Source organism: Melanerpes formicivorus, unplaced genomic scaffold (genome assembly GCF_026170545.1).
Source record: "Melanerpes formicivorus ecotype bairdi unplaced genomic scaffold, bMelFor1.0.p_v2 SCAF_99, whole genome shotgun sequence".
Taxonomy (NCBI): domain Eukaryota; kingdom Metazoa; phylum Chordata; class Aves; order Piciformes; family Picidae; genus Melanerpes; species Melanerpes formicivorus.
Window position 1 is genome coordinate 454599 of NW_027142451.1, and position 21869 is coordinate 476467.

At 48.5% G+C, this 21869-nt stretch overlaps 1 protein-coding gene across 2 annotated transcripts in view; it reads left to right on the forward strand.

The window, feature by feature from the left end:
• Positions 1 to 21869, forward strand: part of DPYD (dihydropyrimidine dehydrogenase) — a 609010-nt gene that overhangs the window by 355297 nt on the left and 231844 nt on the right. For both annotated transcript variants that reach the window (XM_068166235.1, XM_068166236.1), the window contains one exon: positions 1943 to 2107. In XM_068166235.1, coding sequence (XP_068022336.1) covers positions 1943 to 2107 — 165 coding nt within the window. The remainder of the gene's footprint in view (positions 1 to 1942; positions 2108 to 21869) is intronic.

The following is a 21869-nucleotide window of genomic DNA, read 5'->3' on the forward strand; positions in this document are numbered from 1 at the left end:
AGATACCTAACGCGTCGACATGTTGTCTGTTTACTGCCTGCTTCAAAATTGTTTGCTAACCTCGTGGTGACCTTCAGAAATGTTGTGCTGAGCAGTATTGATCTTAACTTTCACAGAGTCATGGGATCATAGAATGGTCCAGGCCGGAAGGGACCTCCAGAGGTCATCCAGTCTGACCTCCCCGCAGTCAGCAGGGACATCCCCAACTAGATCAGGTTGCCCAAGACCTCCTCACCTTGAATATCTCCAGGGATGGAGCTTCAACCACCTCCCTGGGTAGCCTGTTCCAGTGTTCCATCATCTTCATAGTAAAGAACTTGATCCTCACATCCAATCTTAATCTGTTCTGCTCTAGTTTGAAGCCATTGTCCCTCATCCTGTCACTGAAGGCCTTTGCAAACAGTCTCTCTGCAGCCTTCTTGTAGCCCCCTTCAGGTACTGACAGGCTGCTATTCGTTCTCCACAGAGCCTTCTCTTCTTCTTCTCTTCTTGTTCACAACCCCAGCTCCCTCAGCTGGTTCTCACTCCTAGCAGAGGTGCTCCAACCCCCAATGATTCTTGTGGCCCTCCTTGGGACTCTCTCCATCACTATTGTTCGTTTAGTTTTTGATGTGGGGGCTCTTTAGTCAGATAATTTCATTTGTGAGGTTTGGTGTGTGGGTGACTGGCCCCGTGACACTGACTTTTTGTTGGAGAAGGCAGCACTTTTTGCACTTCAGCTACTAGTATAGGACATGGAGTTTATAGTAATCTTTTGGAAGGGTGATTCAGATGTGCTGTTGCATCACTGAGGCTTGCACAGGTTTTTATACCATGCCTTGTACCAGGTTGCACAGGTTTTTATATCAAACCTTGTACCTTTTATACCAAGACTCTACCCAACACAAAGGCATTATTTGAATTATTTTTGCTTGTGGCAGTTCAGAAGTGCCTCATGTTGGTATTTTCTTGATAGTTAGGATTTCTTTTCACACGCACAGCAAAACATTTTTTTCTCCTTTCATGTACAGTCTCATGCAGAGAATCAGAGAACCAAAGAATGTTAGAGGTTGGAAGGGACCTCCAGAGATCATCCAGTCCAACCCCCCTGCCAAAGCAGGATCACCCAGGGTAGTCTGCACAGGAATGCATCCAGGTGGGGTTGGAAAGTCTCCAGAGAAGGAGACTCCACAACCTCTCTGGGCAGCCTGCTCCAGGGCTCCAGCACCTTCCCTGTAAAGAAATTTCTCCTCTTGCTGAGCTGAAACCTTCTGTGTTCAAGCTTGTCTCCATTGTTCCTTGGCTTAAAACTGTGCACCACCCAAAAGATCTTGGCCCCCTCCACTTGACACCCACCCCTCAGATATCGACCTTGATCAGATCCCCTCTCAGTCTTCTCTTCTTCAGACCAAAATGCACCAGGTCTCTCAGTCTCTCTTCATAGGGGTGCTTGAGTCCCCTAATCATCCTTGGGGCTCTCCCTTGGACTCTTTTCAGCAGGTCTCTGTCTCTCTTGAACTGGGAACAGTTGCAGGTGTGGTCTCAGCAGGACAGAGTAGAGGGGGAGAAGAACCTCCCTAGTCCTGCTGGCCACACTTTTCTTGCTGCACCCCAGGATGCCATTTGCTCCCTTGGTCACAAGGGCACGTTGCTGTCCCATGCAGAACTTGCTGCCCACCAGCACGCCAAGGTCTTTCTCCATGGAGCTGCTTTCCAGCAGGGCAGCCCCTAACCTGTCCTAATGCCTGCTGTTATTCCTCCTGAAATGCAGGACCCTACACTTGTCCCTGTTGAGAATATGCTAATATAAAGAACACACTGTCCAAGCACTGCAGTTTTATGCTCACAATAAGAAGACATTTTTAAAACACCTGAGGTGTGTAAGTTTGTGTGGTGTACCCATTGCTGATGTATGTATGCTTTACTTTGCAAAACCAGTCTGAAAGGTTTCACTGCTTTGCAGGATATTGTGACCAATGTGTCTCCGAGGATTGTGCGTGGAGTTACTTCAGGTCCTATGTATGGCCCAGGCCAAGGCTCTTTTCTGAACATCGAACTGATCAGCGAGAAGACAGCAGCATATTGGTGTAAAAGCATTGCTGAACTGAAGGCTGACTTCCCAGAGCGTGTAAGTACCACTCTCTCATACTCAGACCCTCCTCTTTATAGATCTGCAAAGGCTCTCCCATTTAATATTGATTAAATGGAATGCCAGCTGAGGTGTTGTCCTACAAGTGTGTGGTTAGAAACCAGAACAGCCCATCCAAGTGATCTTTGTGACATGAAATTCCCTCAAATGACATATTAAAAGAGCTAAAATAATGATAACAATAACAACTATTACTATTATAAGTTGTTTCTGGAGAAGATAGGCTCAGGGGAGACCTTATTGCTGTCTACAACTACCTGAAGGGAGGTTGTGGCCAGGTGGGGGTTGCTCTCTTCTCCCAGGCAACCAGCACCAGAACAAGAGGACACAGTCTCAAGCTGTGCCAGGGGAGGTTCAGGCTGGATGCTAGGAAGAAATTCTTCATAGAAAGAGTGATTGACCATTGGAATGTGCTGCCCAGGGAGGTGGTGGAGTCACCACCACTGGAGATGTTTAGGAAGAGACTTGATGGGGTGCTTGGTGCCATGGTTTACTTGATTAGGTGGTGTTGGATGATAGGCTGGACTCAATGATCTCGAAGGTCTCTTCCAACCTGGTCTATTCTATTCTATTCTATTCTATTCTATTCTATTCTATTCTATTCTATTCTATTCTATTCTATTCTATTCTATTCTATTCTTATTTAATGATTATGATAATATTATATTATTTTATTTATTTCTCTATTTATTATTAATTTAATTGGAATTTTTGCTCTTTTCATTATTTATCCAAATGTGAAAGCTACTTCCAACATTTTTATAAGTGATTGGCTGTTTTAGGAGGAGAAAAACAGCACTAGCTTCAAGTTAGCCTCTCTAGAAGGACAGTTTTGTTAGAGATTCTGGCTGTGGGGAATATCTGTCTAGAAGGTAATAAAGTTGGAAGCAGTGGCACCAGCCTGCTGGCATAAATGGTTTTCATTTACTGTTCTAGTAAATAAGAAGGAGTAAAATTCACCTCAGTTATTCTCTCAAATGGGCAGAGATAGAAATCCCTGAGCCTGACTTCTGTCTTGAAGTTATTACCTGGTTCAGCTACGAACAAAATGAATGCTCTTGAATAGATTATGGCATGGTGACACTAAGTTGTTGGTTTGTGTTTTCTTATTGCTGGAGCCTAAATGTACACATTGGCAAGTATAAAAATGTTTAAACTAAGTGTGTTGTACTGTACAGAAGTGTACAGAAGTATATGGAAGCATATCTAAGTGTATAGTACAAGTTAAGTGCTGCCTCTTCAATATCCAGTTTCACCATGGATAGACTGAGTGTTTCTTCTCTGACATTCCTATCACTTTATTTAGAATCATGGAATAGTCCAGGCCAGAAGGGACTTCCAAAGGTCATCCAGTCCAATCCCCTTGCAGTCATCAGGGACATCTCCAACTAGATCAGGCTGCCCAGAGCCCTGTCCAGCCTCACCTTCCATATCTCCAAGGAAGGGACCTCAACCACCTCCCTGGGCAACCTCTTCCACTGTTCCACCACCCTCATAGTAAAGAACTTGTTCCTCACATCCAATCTCAATCTGCTCTTCTCTAGTTTGAAGCCATTGCCCCTGGTCCTGTCACTGCAGGCCTTTGCAAATAGCCTTTCCCCATCCTTCCTGTAGCCCCCTTCAGGTATTGTCAGGCTTCTATTAGGTCTCCCCAGAGCCTTCTCTTCTCCAGGCTTGTCGAGGGTGTCCCTTCCTTCGGCCATGGTGTCCCTTCGTTAAAGGCACCGCCTCAAACGGTCACAAGGCTGAACACCCCCAAGCTCCCTCAGCCTGTCTTCGTAGCAAAGCTGCTCCAACCCCCTGATCCATCCTGCTCCATCAGGTCCATGTCCTTCCTGTATTGAGGGCTCCAGAGCTGTACACAGTACTGCAGGTGAGTTCTCACCAGAGCAGAGCAAAGTGTCAGAATCACCTCTCTGGATCTGCTGGCAACACATCTTTTCATGCAGCCCAGGATGTGATTTGCCTTCTGTGCCGCAAGCTCACACTGCCTGCTCATGTCCAGCTTCTCACCCACCAGCACCCCCAAGTCCTGTGACAGGGCTGCATAATACTGGAGGTGTGAACCAAACAGATAATACTGTCATTCTCAGGTTTTAATTTAAACATCCTTTGTCACAGTCCTGGCAGACCCCTTGGCCATTTCTGCTGTGGGAATAGTCGCCTATTACAGTTTTCATCAAAAATCTATTGCAGCATTTTGTGCTTGAGACTAAGCCCTTCCCCTCTGTGAGGAAAAGCAATAGCAACCATTTCAAAAGGAAAATTTTAATTTTCTCAGACTTAGCCTCTTGTGTGGGATGAAGCACAGTTCCCAGGGTGAGCATCTCCTGATTATCCCTCACTCTGTGAATTATTGCTTTGAGAATGTGCCTTGGTCTCCTGCACATCGGCTGTGGCTGCCGCTGTGGCATCTTGGAGGTTGGAAATGCTTGTGTGGGCACAAGGGAAGCAGTACACAGCAGCAGCCCTTGGCTTTGCTCACAGTGATCTTGGAAATGCCCAGGAACTCATTTAAGAACTGTCACCATTATAATGGTAAATGTGTTGCTAGCTGGAAACAGATTTTTGTTCACTGAGTAGAAATATCTTGGACCCTATTTTGAAATACTCTGCCTAATTAAAGGTTGCAGAATATTCCCCCCACAATTCCTGTTCACTCTTTTAGAAAGGCTTTTTGAACTTGGTGGTTTCTTTGGTTGTTGTTTGGTTGTTGGTGTGGGGGTTTTTGGGGGGGTGGGCATTTGTTAAAATCAAAACCAGCATCTGAGAACTGGTAGGATGAATTTAATTAACAAGTCAAGAATGACATTTGGGAGGTGATTCTCACCCTCTGCTGTGCTCAGGGGAGACCCCACCTAGAGTACTGTGTCCAGTTCTGGAGCTCCTATTACAAGAGGGATCTGGAGGTGCTGGAAGGTGTCCAGAGAAGGGCCATGACAATGATCAGAGGGCTGGAGCTGATCTGCTATGAGGAAAGACTGAGGGAGTTGGGGCTATTCAAGCTGGAGAAGAGAAGGCTCCAAGGAGACCTTCTTGCGGCCTTCCAGTATCTTAGAAAGTTGGTGAGGGGCTTTTTAGGGTGTCAGGCAGTGATAGGACTGGGAGGAATGGAGCAAAACAAGAAATGGGTAGATTCAGATTGGATGCTAGGAAGAAGTTCTTCCCCATGAGGGTGAACATGAACAGGTTGCCCAGGGAGGTGGTGGAAGCCTCATCCCTGGAGGTTTTTAAGGCCAGGCTGGATGTGGCTGTGAGCAACCTGCTGTAGTGTGAGGTGTCCCTGCCCATGGCAGGGGGGTTGGAACTGGATGATCCTTCAGGTCCCTTCCAACCCTGACAATTCTATGATGCTTGCTATAGAGGGACACTTTGGACCAAGGCAAATAAAAGCTGTTCCTGTGTAATTCAATATTATCTCAACATCATTGTGAGAAATAGGAAAACTCTTCCTTTCTAAGACCTGCTCAGCCTGATTTGAAATTGCAGAGGGGAGATTTGAAGTTGGGGAATGAAGGAGTGGCTGAGGGCGAGGTTTAGCTGCTGCCCAGGTGTCAACCAAGCACAGATGGGAAACACATCAATTTGTCAGGTGATGTGAAAATGACTGGAGCCTGATTTAGACATGCAGTATCTGAAGTGCTTTAGACAGAGATGCAAAAGAGCTAACAATAATGCCACAACCTGTCCAACTTTCCTATTTTATTTACCAGAGCTGCAGACAGTGGTTGAGGTCAGGCCTGAGCAGAGAGCAGAATTCCATCCCCGGTCCTGCTGCCCACCACCATTCCTGATCCAGGGCAGGATGCCATTTGCTTTCTGTGCCTTCTAGGCAGCCTAGCTTGGGGCTCCCTCCCCTTGTACCCTCTCCTTTGCAATGCACGTGGGAAAGCATCTAAAGTTCCAGCAGGGATCGTCTGACTGGCTTGGGCATGCACGGGCTGTACCCTCCCATTCAGGTGCTGCTGACACCAAGAGAGGCCCACAGGGCCTTCACAAGGTTTATTTTGCTGTTTAGAAAGCTTTAATTCCAAGTTTGTAGGTGGTGTGGCTTGTCAAGTTGCCTGTGACTTTACCACCAGTAGAAAGTGGCTGAGAAAGTTGGCAATTGGAAGGCCTGACATGAAAACTTGTGGCTGAAAGGATGTACTCAGGTATTTCACATTATCTGCCATATGACCACCATTTGCTGTGCTGGAGAGTGGGTATGCTGGCAATGGCAGCACATCTCTGTGTGCCAATAAAGCAAAGAGCTGTGCCCACAGTGACTCTGGAGATGGTGCTAATCATTTCTGGGGATTGAGAGGGAAGGAGATGTGTTGGTGGCAGCTCTTGGTTAGTCAGAAAAAGCATAGACACTGTTGCTGTTCCTTAGCAATTTTTGCTTACCATAGCTCAGCTTCCTCATTTGAGTTGGAGGTCTCTTTCAGCAGGGTGTTTTCTGTGATTCTGTTTGCTTTTGGTGCTTGGGTTCTTTTTTTTAGGTTGTTTGTTGGTTTGGGTTTGGTTTTGTTTTGTTTGGGGTTTTTTCTGGTGTGTTTTTTTTAACGTTGGCAGTAGAAGCAGCACTGGTTTTAACAGCAGGTTTCCTCTGCAGGTTGTGTGAGCATTTATTTCTGTAAACTTTTTCTTTCTCTCAGTCTGCATTAACAGAATCATATAATCATAGAATGGCTTAGGCTGGAAAGGGGCCTCAAAGATCACAGTATCACAGTATCAAAGTATCACAGTATCACCAAGGTTGGAAGAAACCTCAAAGATCATCAAGTCCAACCTGTCACCACAGACCTCATGACTAGACCATGGCACCAAGTGCCACGTCCAGTCCCCTCTTGAACACCTCCAGGGACGGTGACTCCACCACCTCCCTGGGCAGCACATTCCAATGGCTAACAACTCTCTCTGGGAAGAACTTTCTCCTCACCTTGAGTCTAAACTTCCCCTGGCGCAGCTTGAGACTGTGTCCCCTTGTTCTGGTGCTGGTTTCTAGAGAGAAGAGACCAACCCCTTCCTGGCTACAACCACCTTTCAGATAGTAGTAGAGAGCAATGAGGTCTCCCCTGAGCCTCCCCTTCTCCAGGCTAAACAACCCCAGCTCCCTCAGCCTCTCCTCACAGGCTGTGCTCAAGGCCTCTCCCCAGCCTCGTTGCCCTTCTCTGGACACATTCAAGTGTCTTGATGTCCTTCCTAAACTGAGAGGCCCAGAATTGGAGTAGATTATCTACTCCCACCACCCTGCCATGGGCAGGGACACCTCTCAACTGGACTGAGCTGCTCAAGCCTCATCCAATATGGTCCTGAACACCTCCAGGGAGGGGGCTTCCACAACCTCCCTGGGTAGCCTCTTCCAGAGTCTCACCACCCTCATACTGAAGAGTTTCTTCCTAAGCTTCAGTCTAGCCCTGCTCTCCGTCATCTTCCAACCATTGCCCATTGTCACAGACTCAGCATTAATAGTAGACCTTGCCATAGAATAGAACAGAATAGACCAGGTTGGAAGAGACCTTCAAGATCATGGTGTCCAACCTATCAACCAATCCAACACCACCTAATCAACTAACCCATGGCACCAAGCACCCCATCAAGTCTCCTCCTGAACACCTCCAATGATGGTGACTCCACCACCTCCCCAGGCAGCCCATTCCAACGGGCAATCACTCTCTCTGTATAGAACTTCTTCCTAACATCCAGCCTAAACATCCCCTGGTGCAGCCTGAGACTGTGTCTGGTGCTGGCTGCCTGGGAGAAGAGGCCAACATCTGCCTGTCTACAACCTCCCTTCAGGTAGTTGTAGAGAGTGATAAGGTCACCCCTGAGCCTCCTCTTCTCCAGGCTAAGCAACCCCAGCTCCCTCAGCCTCTCCTCACAGGGCTGTGTTTCAAGCCCCTCCCCAGCTTTGTTGCCCTTCTCTGGACTCGTTCCAGCAAGTCAACCTCCTTCCTAAACTGAGGGGCCCAGAACTGGACACAGTACTCGAGGTGTGGCCTAACCAGTGCAGTGTACAGGGGCAGAATGACCTCCCTGCTCCTGCTGGCCACACTGTTCCTGATACAGGTCAGGATGCCATTGGCCCTCCTGGCTGCCTGGGCACACTGTTGGCTCATGTTCAGCCTACTGTCAACCAGCACCCCCAGGTCCCTCTCTGCCTGGCTGCTCTCAGCCACTCTGACCCCAGCCTGTAGCACTGCATGGGGTTGTTGTGGCCAATGTGCAGAACCCGGCACTTGGATGTGTTCAGTCTCATGCCCTTGGACTCTGCCCATCTGTCCAGCCTGTCGAGGTCCCTCTGCAGAGCCTTTCTACCCTCCAGCAGATCAACTCCTGCCCCCAGCTTGGTGTCATCTGCAAATTTACTGATGATGGACTCAATGCCAATCTGGTTACTGAGAGGAATTGATCAGAGTATCTAAAACTGCTGTAGATCTCCTTTGATGGTTAAAATTTAGGGACATTATGTGGATTCTTTTTGTTGTTTTTTAAGATGCAGAGGAATCATAGACTTCACAGCTTGACTGTGGGAAGGCCCAAACTGGCTTTCCCACTAGATGCATTAGGAATGGGTTTTTTTTGTACTTTTGCAGGCATTATTACAGCTTTCGCTTTTGATGAGTGTTCAGAGTCTGTGGGATGTTGTGTAGAATATGTAGTATTCACATTTTGAGATACCAGTCACTGGTTTGACTCATGTTATAAAATGTAGTAGTCTGTTTTGCCAGTTAGGTTTAAAAATGTGAAATGCATGGGAATTTGGAATAGTTTTTGTAATCACAGGATCACAGGATGTCAGGGGTTGGAAGGGACCCAAAGAGATCATCCAGTCTGACCCTGCTCCCAGAGCAGGACCTTAGAATCCAGCACAGGTCACACAGGAACACAGCAAGACAGAGATGGAAAGTCTCCAGAGAAGAAGACTCCACAACCTCTCTGGGCAGCCTGTTCCAGTGCTCTGGAACCCTTACAGTAAAGAAGTCCCGCCTTGTGTTGAGGTACTGCAGCTTGCATCCATTGCTCCTTGTCCTATCACAGGGAGCAAGTGAGAAGAGCCTGCTCCTTCCCTCCTGGTAATGCAGGTAATTAGGTGAGGTGAAGGGCAGTAGCTTCATCTTCATCTTTGAAGTGAAGTCCAATCATCATCCAGCTGCTTTTTTGCAAGCACCTGCTCTTCCTAGGGCTGGTGTAGAGAGCTTTGCCTTTCCATCACAAAAAATGGATACCCTGGACTACAAATACCTACCGAGGTGTGCAGCCGCATGGTAAAGTCACAGGCAACTTGACAAGCCACACCACCTACAAACTTGGAATTAAAGCTTTCTAAACAGCAAAATAAAACTTGTGAAGGCCCTGTGGGCCTCTCTTGGTGTCAGCAGCACCTGAATGGGAGGGTACAGCCCGTGCATGCCCAAGCCAGTCAGACGATCCCTGCTGGAACTTTAGATGCTTTCCCACGTGCATTGCAAAGGACAGGGTACAAGGGGAGGGAGCCCCAAGCTAGGCTGCCTAGAAGGCACAGAAGGCAAATGGCATCCTGCCCTGGATCAGGAATGGTGGTGGGCAGCAGGACCGGGGATGGAATTCTGCTCTCTGCTCAGGCCTGACCTCGACCACTGTCTGCAGCTCTGGAGCCCTCACTTCAGGAAGGATATTGAGGTGCTGGAGCAGGTCCAGAGGAGAGCAACCAGACTGGGGAGGAGGCTGGAGGGAAAGTCTGATGAGGAGAGGCTGAAGGAGCTGGAGGTGTTCAGCCTGGAGAAGAGGAGACTTAGAGGGGACCTTATCACTCTCTACAACTACCTCAAAGGAAGTTGTAGTCAGGTGGGGGTCAGGCTCTGCTCCCAGGCAACTTGTGACAGGACAAGAGGCCATGGCCTGGAGCTGTGCCAGGGGAGGTTTAGGTTGGAGGTTAGGAAGCACTTCCTGACAGAAAGGCTGATTAGGCACTGGGATGGACTGCCCAGGGAGGTGGTGGAGTTGCCATCCCTGGAGGTGTTTAAGAAAAGCTTGGATGTGGCACTTGGTGGCCTGGTTTAGCTGCTGTGGTGCTGTTAGGTCATAGGCTGGGCTTGGTGATCTCAGAAGTCTGTTCCAGCCTCAATAATTCTGTGATTCTGTGAAGCTTGCAGACTCAATATCATGGAAGTGCCCAGAAGTGCAGGACAGCTACCTGGGTTCCTTTATCTGCATTTCAGATCCATTTCAGTCACAGTTAAGAACTCCATAAGTTGTTATTGCTGCAGCTTAAACTTCCCAAGGCCCAGCCATCGTGGATGCTTGGTAGGAGGTGAAAAAACCCACACAGCAGTTGTTAAATTCACCATATGGAAAAGATCCCTTTCACTACAGAAAACTGGCAGTAGGCCTAGTCCCTTAACATTGGAGGAAATCCTAGCTGAAGGGGGAGGATGAGGTTGGAGTAAGGCACACACACCAGGTACCTTGAGCAGGAACTAAACCACTTGGCCCTAACCAGTGTGGAGTGTGAGAGTGGGCAATGGCTACTCTGGTGAGTAGAGGGAAAGAGGCCTTGAAGCATGGAGCGTATGACCACCTTGGCTGTTGCTCTTTATTCTTCACCACAAGGAAGAGTGAGGGTGTAAAGCAGTACAGAAAGTTGCTTCCCAGAAAAGAGCAAAACTGGAGCTGACATGAGAGGAGCAGGCATGTTAACACTGGACCTTTGCCTAGCCCAGGCAAGCTTCCACTCTCCTCCATACTGAGGGTGTCCTCATTGCTCCTGACACTGGTTCAGCTCCTTGTGAGCTAGCAGGACATATTTTCCTCTGACACATTTTCATCAAAGAAAAACTTCAACAAGTTCCCTGATTTAAGAAGGACATCGAAACACTTGAACGTGTCCAGAGAAGGGCAACAAGGCTGGGGAGAGGCCTTGAGCACAGCCCTGTGAGGAGAGGCTGAGGGAGCTGGGATTGTTTAGCCTGGAGAAGAGGAGGCTCAGGGGTGACCTCATTGCCCTCTACAACTACCTGAGGGGTGGTTGTGGTCGGGAAGGGGTTGGTCTCTTCTCCCAGGCAACCAGCACCAGAACAAGGGGACACAGTCTCAAGCTGCACCAGGGGAGGTTTAGACTCGAGGTGAGGAGAAAGTTCTTCACCAAGAGAGTCATTCGTCATTGGAATGTGCTGCCCAGGGAGGTGGTGGAGTCATTGTCCCTGGAGGCGTTCAAGAGGGGATTGGATGTGGCACTTGGTGCCATGGTCAAGTCATGAGGTCTGTGTTGATAGGTTGGACTTGATGATCCTCGAGGTCCTTTCCAACCTAAGTTATACTGTGATACTACTGTGATACTGTGATTTCCTCAGTGGATTTACAGCAGAGGAGCCTCCCCATTTCTGTAGGCACAGCATTGCCATTTGCAAAAGTAAGTGAACAAAAAGGGAGGCTAATAACAAAAACGTTGAGGTAGGTGGCTCTCTGAGGTCACATTTTCTTATGAGGAAGGAAATTTTCTGGGAAAAGCTCTTCCACAAGACAAGAAAAAAAGGCTCAAGCCTCATATAACCCAAATATTAATAGAGACAGGACTGAGCTACCAAATGTGGTGCTGTAAATGTTCACACCTTGAGGCTGAAAACCTGAGAAAACCCAGGGAAAATTCTTGTTGCCATCAGCATTTTCCAATAGTAGTGTTGACTGTAGAAGATCTCTTTGAGTCTCAACAAGCATCAGAGAACTGGGACATGGTCAATGTAACACCTCTTTGCTGAGAGAGAGAAAGTAAACTACAGGCCTTAAATCTTCTGTTATTGTATGCAAATACATAGAAGCTCTGCAAAAAAATAAGTGGAATTAGTAAAAAGTAAAGAAACTCCCTCTGTAGTATGCTATGCCTTGAAAATGTTCCTTGAGGATGATGATGGGACTAGAGCATCCTATGAGGAAAGGCTGAGAGACCTGGGACATTTTAGTCTGGAGAAGACTGAGAGGGGATTTAATGAATGTTTATAAATATCTGAGGGCTAGGGGGCAAGAGGGCTAGGGGACAGGCTCTGCTCGCTTGCACCCTGGTATAGGACAAGGGGCAATGGATGGAAACTACAGCACAGGAGGTTCCACCTCAACATGAGGTGGAACTTCTTCTCTGTGAGCATCCCAGAGCACTGAAACAGGCTGCCCAGAGAGGTTGTGGAGTGTCCTTCTCTGGAGACTTTCTGGATGTGTTTCTATGTGACCTGAGCTAGATTCTATGGTCCTGCTCTGTGAGGGCAGTTGGACCCGAAAATCTTTGGAGGTGCCTTCCAATCCCTAACATCCTGTGAGCCTGTGATCCTCTGAGGACATCAATGGAGACTCAACTGATAAAGTCAACTTCAGTTTCTGAATCACAGAAACATTCAGGTTGGATAAGACCTGAATCCAGGATCACCAAGCGCAACCCAGAATCCTACTCTGCAAGGGTCACTCCTAAACCATAGCCCCAAGCACCACATCCAAACCACCTTTAAACCCATCCAGGCTTGGGGACTCCACCACCTCCCAGGGCAGCACATTCCAATCCCTGACCACTCTTGATGGGAAAAAGTTTTTCCTAATATCCAGTCTAAATCTACCCAGTCACAGCTGGAGGCCATTCCCTCTTGTTCTATAATTACCTGTGAGAAGAGACCAGCACCAACCTCTCTACATTGTTCTTTCAGGTAGTTGCAGAGAGCCATGAGGTCTTCCCTCAGCCTCCTCTTTTCCAAACTAACCATCCCCAGCTCCTTCAGTTGCTCTTCATCAGATTTATTCTCCAGGCCCTTCACAGCTTCCTTGCCCTCCTCTGCCCTGGCTCCAGCACCTCCACATCTCTCCTGTATCAAGGTGCCCAAAACTGGACACAATACTTGACAGGGTCCCTCACTGATTTGGAAAAAAATGAGGTTGCCATAAGCTTAGAAGGAAGGAAGTCACTTGAATAAGTAACCAGTTGAACACAGGAAACCATGTCAAGGAACAAATATTCCATTTTCACAGTGGATAGAGAGCTCCAGCAAAATTCCCTAGGGATCTGTGCCATGTCCTGCCTTATGCAAGGTGTTTATTGACAATCTGGAAATGAGAATTTCAGGAACACAAACTTTGCTGGTAATGGCTAATACTGTAGGGAGATAAAGATGAGAGCTGACTCTGGAAGTTTGTCACAGTATCACAGTATCACTTAGGTTGGAAAGGACCTCGAGGATCATCGAGTCCAACCTATCAACACAGACCCCATGACTAGACCATGGCACCAAGTGCCACGTCCAATCTCCCCTTGAACGCCTCCAGGGTCGATGACTCAACCACCTCCCTGGGCAACCCGTTCCAATGACGAATGACTCGCTCGGTGAAGAACTTCCTCCTCACCTAGAGTCTGAACCTCCCCTGGCACAGCTTGAGACTGTGTCCTCTTGTTCTGGTGCTGGTTGCCTGGGAGAAGAGGCCAACCCCTTCCTTGCTACAACCACCCTTCAGGTAGTTGTACAGGGCAATCAGGTCACCCCTGAGCCTCCTCTTCTCCAGGCTAAACAACCCCAGCTCCCTCAGTCTCTCCTCATAGGGCTGTGCTCAAGGCCTCTCCCCAGCCTCGTTGCCCTTCTCTGGACACATTCAAGTGTCTCGATGTCCTTCTTAAACTGAGGGGCCCAGAACTGGACACAGTACTCAAGGTGTGGCCTGATCAGTGCTGAGTCCACGGGCACAATGACTTCCCTGCTCCTGCTGGCCACACTGTTCTTGATGCATGCCAGGATGCCATTGGCCCTCTTGGCCACCTGGGCACACTGCTGGCTCATGTTTAGGCAGCTGTCAATCAGCACCCCCAGGTCCCTCTCCGTTTGGGAGCTCTTCAGCCACTCCAACCCCAGCCTGTAGCTCTGCATGGGGTTGTTGTGGCTAAAGTGCAGCACCTGGCACTTGGACTTGTTGAAAGCCATCCCATTGGACTCTGCCCATCTGTCCAGTCGGTCGAGGTCCCTCTGCAGAGCCCTTCTACCCTCTAACTGACTAACATCTGCCCCTAACTTTGTGTCATCTGCAAACTTGCTGATGACTGACTCTACCCCTTCATCCAGATCTTCGATGAAGATGTTGAAGAGGACAGGGCCCAGCACTGATCCCTGGGGGACACCACTGGTGACTGGCCTCCAGCTCGATGTGGCACCGTTCACTACCACTCTCTGGGCCCGGCCCTCCAGCCAGTTCCTAACCCAGCACAGAGTGTAGTGGTCCAATCCACAGGCTGACAGCTTAGTCAGCAGTTTGCTGTGGGGGACGGTGTCAAAGGCCTTGCTGAAGTCCAGGTAGACCACATCCACAGCCTGCCCCACATCCACCAGGCGGGTCACCTGATCATAGAAAGAGATCAGGTTGGAAGAAAGAGATCAGGTTGGAAGGGTTGTGAAGGGTCTTGCAGTAGTGAGTGCCTGGCCAATGAAGATAACTGCTGCATGAAGGTGGTGTAAAACAACACTACATTTAGAGAAACAGGGATTGAGCCTAAGCTAAACTGTACTGGGGTTACAGTAGGCAGCACTGTGAGAACCTCATCTTAATGCTGAATAGCATTGAAACAAAGCACAGCAAACAGAGAGTTTCTGGGAAAGGAAGAGAGAGCAAACCAGAGCTGTCATTATGTCAGCATATCCTCTTCTTTGTTCATTCCCCCCATCTTTTCAATACACTGTGGGCTTGAGATTTTTCTGTCTCAGCAAAGCTGCAGCTGGGTTGGAACCAGAAGGTTCATAGGTAGAAATGAGCTGCTGGAGGTGTTTTGCTTGGTGACACTGTGGCTGAGGAGCTCATTCTCACAATGCCCAAGGTACATAAGGGTTGAGTAAGAACTCACTGGAAGAACTGTTTGGATAAGGCTATGGAGGGCATCACAGGATTCATGTGCCACAGATTTCTTCATCAGTAAAGGGGGAAAGGACCTGGAGGTCCTATTAGGTGGGAAGTTGACCATGAGCCAGCAATGTGCTCTCGTGGCCAAGAAGGCCAATGCCATTCTGGGGTAGATTAGAAGGGCTGTGGTTAGTAGGTTGAGAGAGGTTCTCCTCCCTCTCTACTCTGCCCCAGTGAGGCCACTTCTGGAGTATTGTGCCCAGTTCAGGGCCCCTCAGTTCAGGAAGGACCTCAGGGAACTGCTTGAGAGAGTCCATTGCAGAGCCCCAAAAATGATTAGGGGAGTGGAACATCTTCCTTATGAGGAGAGCCTGAGGGAGCTGGGTGTCTGTAGCTTGGAGAGGAGGAGCCTGAGAGGTGACCTCATTCCTGTTGATCAAGATGTGCAGGGTGAATGCCCAGAGGCTGGAGCCAGGCTGTGCTGGGTGATCCCAATGACAGCACAAGAGGCAATGGTGGAAGCTGAGGCATAGGAAGTTCCATAGAAATATGAGGAAACATTTTTTCCCTGTGAGGGTGACAGAACCCTGGAAGAGGCTGCCCAGGGGGACTGTGGAGTCTCCCTCTCTAGAGATGTTCCTGGATATGTTCCTGTGTGACCTGCTCGAGGTGCTCCTGCTCTGGCAGGGGGGTTGGGCTGGATGAGCTTCAGATGTCCTTTCCAGCCCCTTACATTCTGTGCTGCTGTCATTCTGTAAATGTTGGGAGATTTTCAGGGAAATACTTCTGTAAGTTTCCCTTAGAGAGCTACTGCTGGTGCATGGAGGAGTTCTGAAGGACCTAACCCATTCCTACGGGTTTACATTGTCTATGCACAAAGAAAAGCTGTTAGATTTGCAGCCAAAATAGAACCATAGAATTGTTTCACTTGGGCAAGAGCTCTGACGTTGAGTCCAACCACTGCCCTCACACCACCATGGCCATCAAACCATTGCCTGAAGTGCCATGTCTGTGCACTCTTCAACACCTCCAGGGACATGCTGGAGAGGTGGGCACAAGCCAACCTCATGAGGTTCAACAAGAGCAAGTGCAGGGTCCTGCATCTGGGTCGAGGCAATCCCAGGCACAAATCCAGGCTGGGCAGTGACTGGCTGGAAAGCAGCCCTGAGGAGAGAGACTTGGGGGTGCTGGTGGACAAGAAGCCCAACAGGAGCTCTCAGTGTGCACTTGCAGCCCACAAAGCCAATCAGATCCTGGGCTGCATCAGGAGAAGTGTGGCCAGCAGGTCAAGGGAGGTGATCCTCCCCCTCTACTCAGCCCTGGTGAGACCCCACCTGGAGTACTGCCTCCAGTTCTGGAGCCCCTATTACAAGAGGGACCTGGAGGTGCTGGAAGGTGTTCAGAGAAGGGCCAGGAGGATGATCAGAGGGCTGGAGCACCTCTCCTATGAGGACAGACTGAAGGAGTTGGGGCTCTTCAGTCTGGAGAAGAGAAGGCTCTGAAGTGACCTCATTGTGGCCTTCCAGTATCTGAAGGGGGCCTACAAGAAGGCTGGGGAAGGACTTCTCAGGATCTCAGGCAGTGATAGGACTAGGGGGAATGGAATGAAGCTGGAGGTGGGGAGATTCAGGCTGGATGTGAGGAGGAGGTTCTTCCCCATGAGAGTGGTGAAGCCCTGGAATGGGTTGTCCAGGGAGGTGGTTGGGGCCCTGTCCCTGGAGGTGTTTAAGCCCAGGCTGGATGAGGCTCTGTCCAGCCTGATCTAGTGTGGGGTGTCCCTGCCCATGGCAGGGGGGTTGGAACTAGATGATCCTTGTGGTCCCTTCCAACCCTGCCTGATACTATGATACTGTGGTACAGTGGCTCTGCCTCCTCCCCGTGCAGCCTGTTCCAATGTCAGACCATTCCTTCTGTCAAGAAATTTTTCCTAATATCTAATCTAAACCTCCCCTGAAACTTTGAGGCTATTTCCTCTCATTCTGTCATTTGATAGTAGGTGATCAGAAATCCTCTCTTCTGCCTCCCAGTCCTGTTTCAACCTTTGGACCATTGTGCCTGTATTACATTTTGACAACCTGATTAGCATGTATCTACATTACATGCACTCAAGCTGAGATGAAGATATATATATATATATATATTTTAACTAGCTTGAAATTATGTGCTGAGGGTTTTGTAATTCAAGTGCTGTCTTCAATTTACTCAGATTTGAAAGGCTGCCTTCCCAGGGCATCACCACAGATGATCCTATATATAGAAAGACAAGAATGTCTGCTTACATTTTACCCAGAGACCATGTCTGTTCATGCACATTGGAACGATCATGCAGGACACAGAAACATAGAATCATAGAATTTTTAAGGCTGGAAGGGACCTCAAGGATCATCCAATTCCAACCCCCCTGCCATGGACAGGGACACCTCACACTACATCAGGTAGCTCTCATCCACATCCAGCCTGGCCTTCAAAACCTCCAGGGATGAGGCTTCCACCACTTCCCTGGGCAACCTGTGCCAGTGTCTCACCACCCTCATGGGGAAGAACTTCCTAATATCCAATCTGAATCTACCCATTTCTAGTTTTGCTCCATTCCCCCCAGTCTTTCACTCCCTGACACCCTCAAAAGTCCCTCCCCAGCTTTCTTGTAGACCCCTTCAGACACTGGAAGGCCACAATTAGGTCTCCTCAGAGCCTTCTCTTCTCCAGACTGAACAGTCCCAACTCTCTCAGTCTGTCCTCATAGGAGAGGTGCTCCAGCCCTCTGATCATCCTTGTGGCCCTTCTCTGGACACCTTCCAGCACCTCCAGACCCTTCATGTAATAGAGGCTCCAGATCTGGACACAGTACTGCATGTGGGGTCTCACCAGAGTGGAGCAGAGGAGGAGAATCACCTCCCTCGCTCTGCTGGCTATGCTTCTCTTGCTGCAGCCCAGGCTCTGGTTGGTTTTCTGGGCTACAAGTGCACACTGCTGGCTCATACTGAGCTGCTCATCCACCAGCACTCAGCCACCTCTACTCTGCCCTAGTGAGGCCTCACCTGGAGTATTGTGCCCAGTTCTGGGCCACTCAGTTCAGGAAGGGCCTCAGGGAACTGCTTGAAAGAGTCCAGCACACAGCCACAAAAATTATTAAGGCAATGGAACATCTTCCTTACTGAGGAGAGACTGAGGGAGATGAGGGCTCTTTAGCTTGGAGAGGAGGAGCCTGAGAGGTGACCTCATTCCTGTTGATCAAGATGTGCAGAGTGAGTTCCAAGAGGCTGGAGCCAGTCTCTGCTGGGCGATGCCCAATGACAGCACAAGGGGCAGTGGTGGATGCTGAGGCATAGGAAGTTCCATGGAAACATAAGGAAGATTTTTTTTCTCTATGTGGGTGACAGAACACTGGAAGAGGCTGCCCAGGGGAGTTATGGAGTCTCCTTCTCTGGAGATATTCAAAACCCACCTGAATGTGTTTCTGTGTGACCTGCTCTAGGTGATCCTGCTCTGGCAGGGGGGTTGGACTGGATGAGCTTCAGAGGTCCTTTCCAGCCCCTAACATTCTGTGATACTGCCTATGCATGGGATAAATTGTATTTGTATTTTAGTTGCATCTTTTCCTTGGTTTACTTTCCCCATGAAAGTCTGACGAATAGTAAGTGGTGCAGAAGTATAAAGGACCACTGAGAACATCTCTTTGATTTGGAGAGTGAGTTATTTGGTACCTGCAAGAAAAGAACAGTTTTCACAGTTTTGTGAGGACTGTGAGTGCATCTTCAAGACTTTAGCCTTAGGGTAAGAGCTAAGAGAAAATTAGAGCAGTTTCTGAAATACTTCACCAACTGTCTTCTAGAAAATGACCTCATTTGCTTGGTTGTTGGAAAAGACATACCCCTTAATGTTTAGCTTCAGCTGAAGGTGGTTCAGGAGGCACTGTGGCTCTGGCTGCTAAGAGTTCCCTTTTTGCAGAGCTGACTGGACAGTAAGCAGGTGGATTGACACAGGAAATGCACTAAACATCCAGACAGAGTGATTAAAAAATGCCATTCTGATGGCAGTGACTCCAAAGGTTGCCTATTTTTGTTCATCATATTAAGATTTGAATTTCCTTTCCATTTCCTAAGCAGACTGTTATATAGAGAGAAAAGAGAAGCTCTTCAAACCCCTGCCTGTTGTCTCAGTTTGGCAAGTTACTGAGTGCTGCAGAATGAGCTGTGAAATCCAGCATGGTATCAGGCAGAGCATTCATTCCTTCTAGAAATGTCCTCCCTAAACTGCAATGAAGGAAATGGTATCACACAGGTTTAAAACACAAAAGCTATCTGTACACTAAGGTGTCCATTTCACCCCCCTCCAATCTGTGCCTAAAATAGCAACAACAACCTTGGTGCAGGGCATTTCCTGGTGATTAATAACTGGCCAGGGTTAATGGCCCTCAGCGGTGCCTCGGGCCATCAACTCCTCCCAGGCAGTCATTACTCCCTGGGAAATGCCCTTTTCTGGGCAGTTATTGTTTCAATATTAGGATGTAGAAGTTGCCATTGGATGGGGAGACAATGACCTTGTGGCAATGTTAAAAAACAGCACCCCCCCAAATGACAAAACTTTGTCAATATTAACAGTGAATGATCCATCAACATGAAAAGAGACCTGAAGTTCACCACAATGGCAATGTTCTGATAGCCAGAATGGCCACATTCTGGTAGCCAGAACGGCCTGTGCCAAGCATTTGTCCCTCAAATGCTTCTCCCCAGGTTCCATTTTGTGTTTGTTGAAGGCAGTTGGATGAATGACAAAACTTGTTCTTTTAAAATGCACCACAGCTTTGACATTCACTTCCCCTGGCTGGGATACAGTTGGAGTCTTCTCTGAGGCACTGAATCTATGTGTTTAGATAATTCCTTCCCCTCTACTCTGCCCTAGTGAGACCTCACCTGGAATACTGAGTCTAGTTCTGGGCTCCCCAGTTCAAGAGGGACAGGGATCTGCTGGAGAGAGTCCAGGGGAGGGCTACAAGGATGCTGAAGGGACTGGAGCACTGCCTGATGAAGGGAGGCTGAGAGCCCTGGGGCTGTTTAGTCTGGAAAAGAGAAGACTGAGAGGAGATCAGATCAATGTCTATAAATATCTGAGGGCTGGGGATCAAGAGGGAGGGGACAGGCCCTGTTCAGTTGCACCCTGTGATAGGACAAAGGGCAATGGATGTAAACTCCAGCACAGGAGGTTCCACCTCAACATGAGGAGGAACTTCTTTCCTGTAAGGGTCCCGGAGCACTGGAACAGGCTGCCCAGAGAGGTTGTGGAGTCTCCTTCTCTGGAGCCTTTCCATCCCTGTCTGGATGTGTTCCTGTGTGACCTGTGCTGGATTCTATGATCCTGCTCTGGCAGGGGGGTTGGACTGGAAAAGATCTCTCAGGTCCCTTCCAACCCCTAGCATCCTGTGACCTGTGATTCTGCTTGTTCTCTTCTCTGCAAGGTACATTGCAACAGTAATAAGAAAGCAAAGCTGTACCTGATGAAAGTAGTAAGCCTATTCTCTTCTTGTAGCCCATACTCTGCACATCATTTCTGTGGTGTACATCTTAGGCATTCTGCTAGAGCTCTAATGAAGAAAAATATGAAGGCTAGGTCTATATTTAAAAGTCTTGCTCACATACTTATGTTGGGTAGGAGTACTAAAAATAAAGCCTCATCTAACTGCTGTCCTGGCAGAACCCTAGTGTAGATGCAGTCACAGCAGCAATCTGTTTATTTTTGCTCTGGAGCAAGTAAGGAGTTGAGTTTACTTGGTATGATCTGTGTCACTAGTAGGAGAGCTGGCTCTGTGCAGACGTGTTCTAGCCTAGGCAAGAAAGGCAGAGGCACATGCTTGAATCTATCAGGATTGGAGCCAGCTCTTCAGTCTGATTGACAGCAGCTGGACGATATCCCAGCCTCCTGTGCTGCTTTCTGGGGAGGGGGGCTGTGGAAAGATCTCAAATTCAGAGTGAAATGTGGGAATAAAGGTTTCCAAGATGTTGTTGTTTTTTTTCCCTTCTTCACTGAGAGGAACATATAGATTAGTAGAATTCTTACTGGGCTCTCAACTGATATTAATCTACACCCTCAGCACTGATGAACATTTTTTTTTTGCCTACTGAGTTTAAGAACTACAATCATGAACTTTTAGACAGTTTCCTCCACAAACCTTTCACTGTCTGTCACATTTCCATATTCTAGGTCTCAGTTCACCCTGCTTTTAAGTTTTAATTACTTTTTAAGGTTCTGGTTGAAACTAATGAACTGTAGAATCAGAGAATCATAGAATGGGCTGGGTTGGAAGGGACCTCCAAAGCTCATCCAGTCCAACCCCTCTGCAGTCAGCAGGGACATCCCCAACTAGATCAGGTTGCCCAGGGCCTTGTTGAGCATCACCTTGAATATCTCCAGGGATGGGGCCTCAACCACCTCCCTGGGCAACCTGTTCCACTGTTCTACCACCCTCATAGTAAAGAACTTGTTCCTCACATCCAATCTCAATCTGCTCTTCTCTAGTTTGAAGCCATTGTCCCTCGTCCTGTCACTGCAGGCTTTGGCAAACAGTGTCTCTGCAGTTTTCTTGTAGCCCCCTTCAGGTACTGGCAGGTTGCTATTAGGTCTCCCCAGAGCCTCCTCTTCTCCAGGCTGAACACCCCCAGCTCCCTCAAACTTTCCTCATAGCTGTTCCATGCCCTTGATCATTTTCGTGGCCCTCCACTGGGCTGTCTCCATCAGGTCCATGTCCTTCCTATCTTGAGGGCTCCAGAGCTGGACACAGTATTGCAGGTGAGGTCTCACCAGAGCAGAGTGTCAGAATCACCTCTCTGGATCTGCTGGCAACACATCTTTTGATGCAGCCCAGGCTGCCATTGGCCTTCTGTGATGCAAGTTCACACTGCCTGCTCATGTCCAGAACTGTACTTGC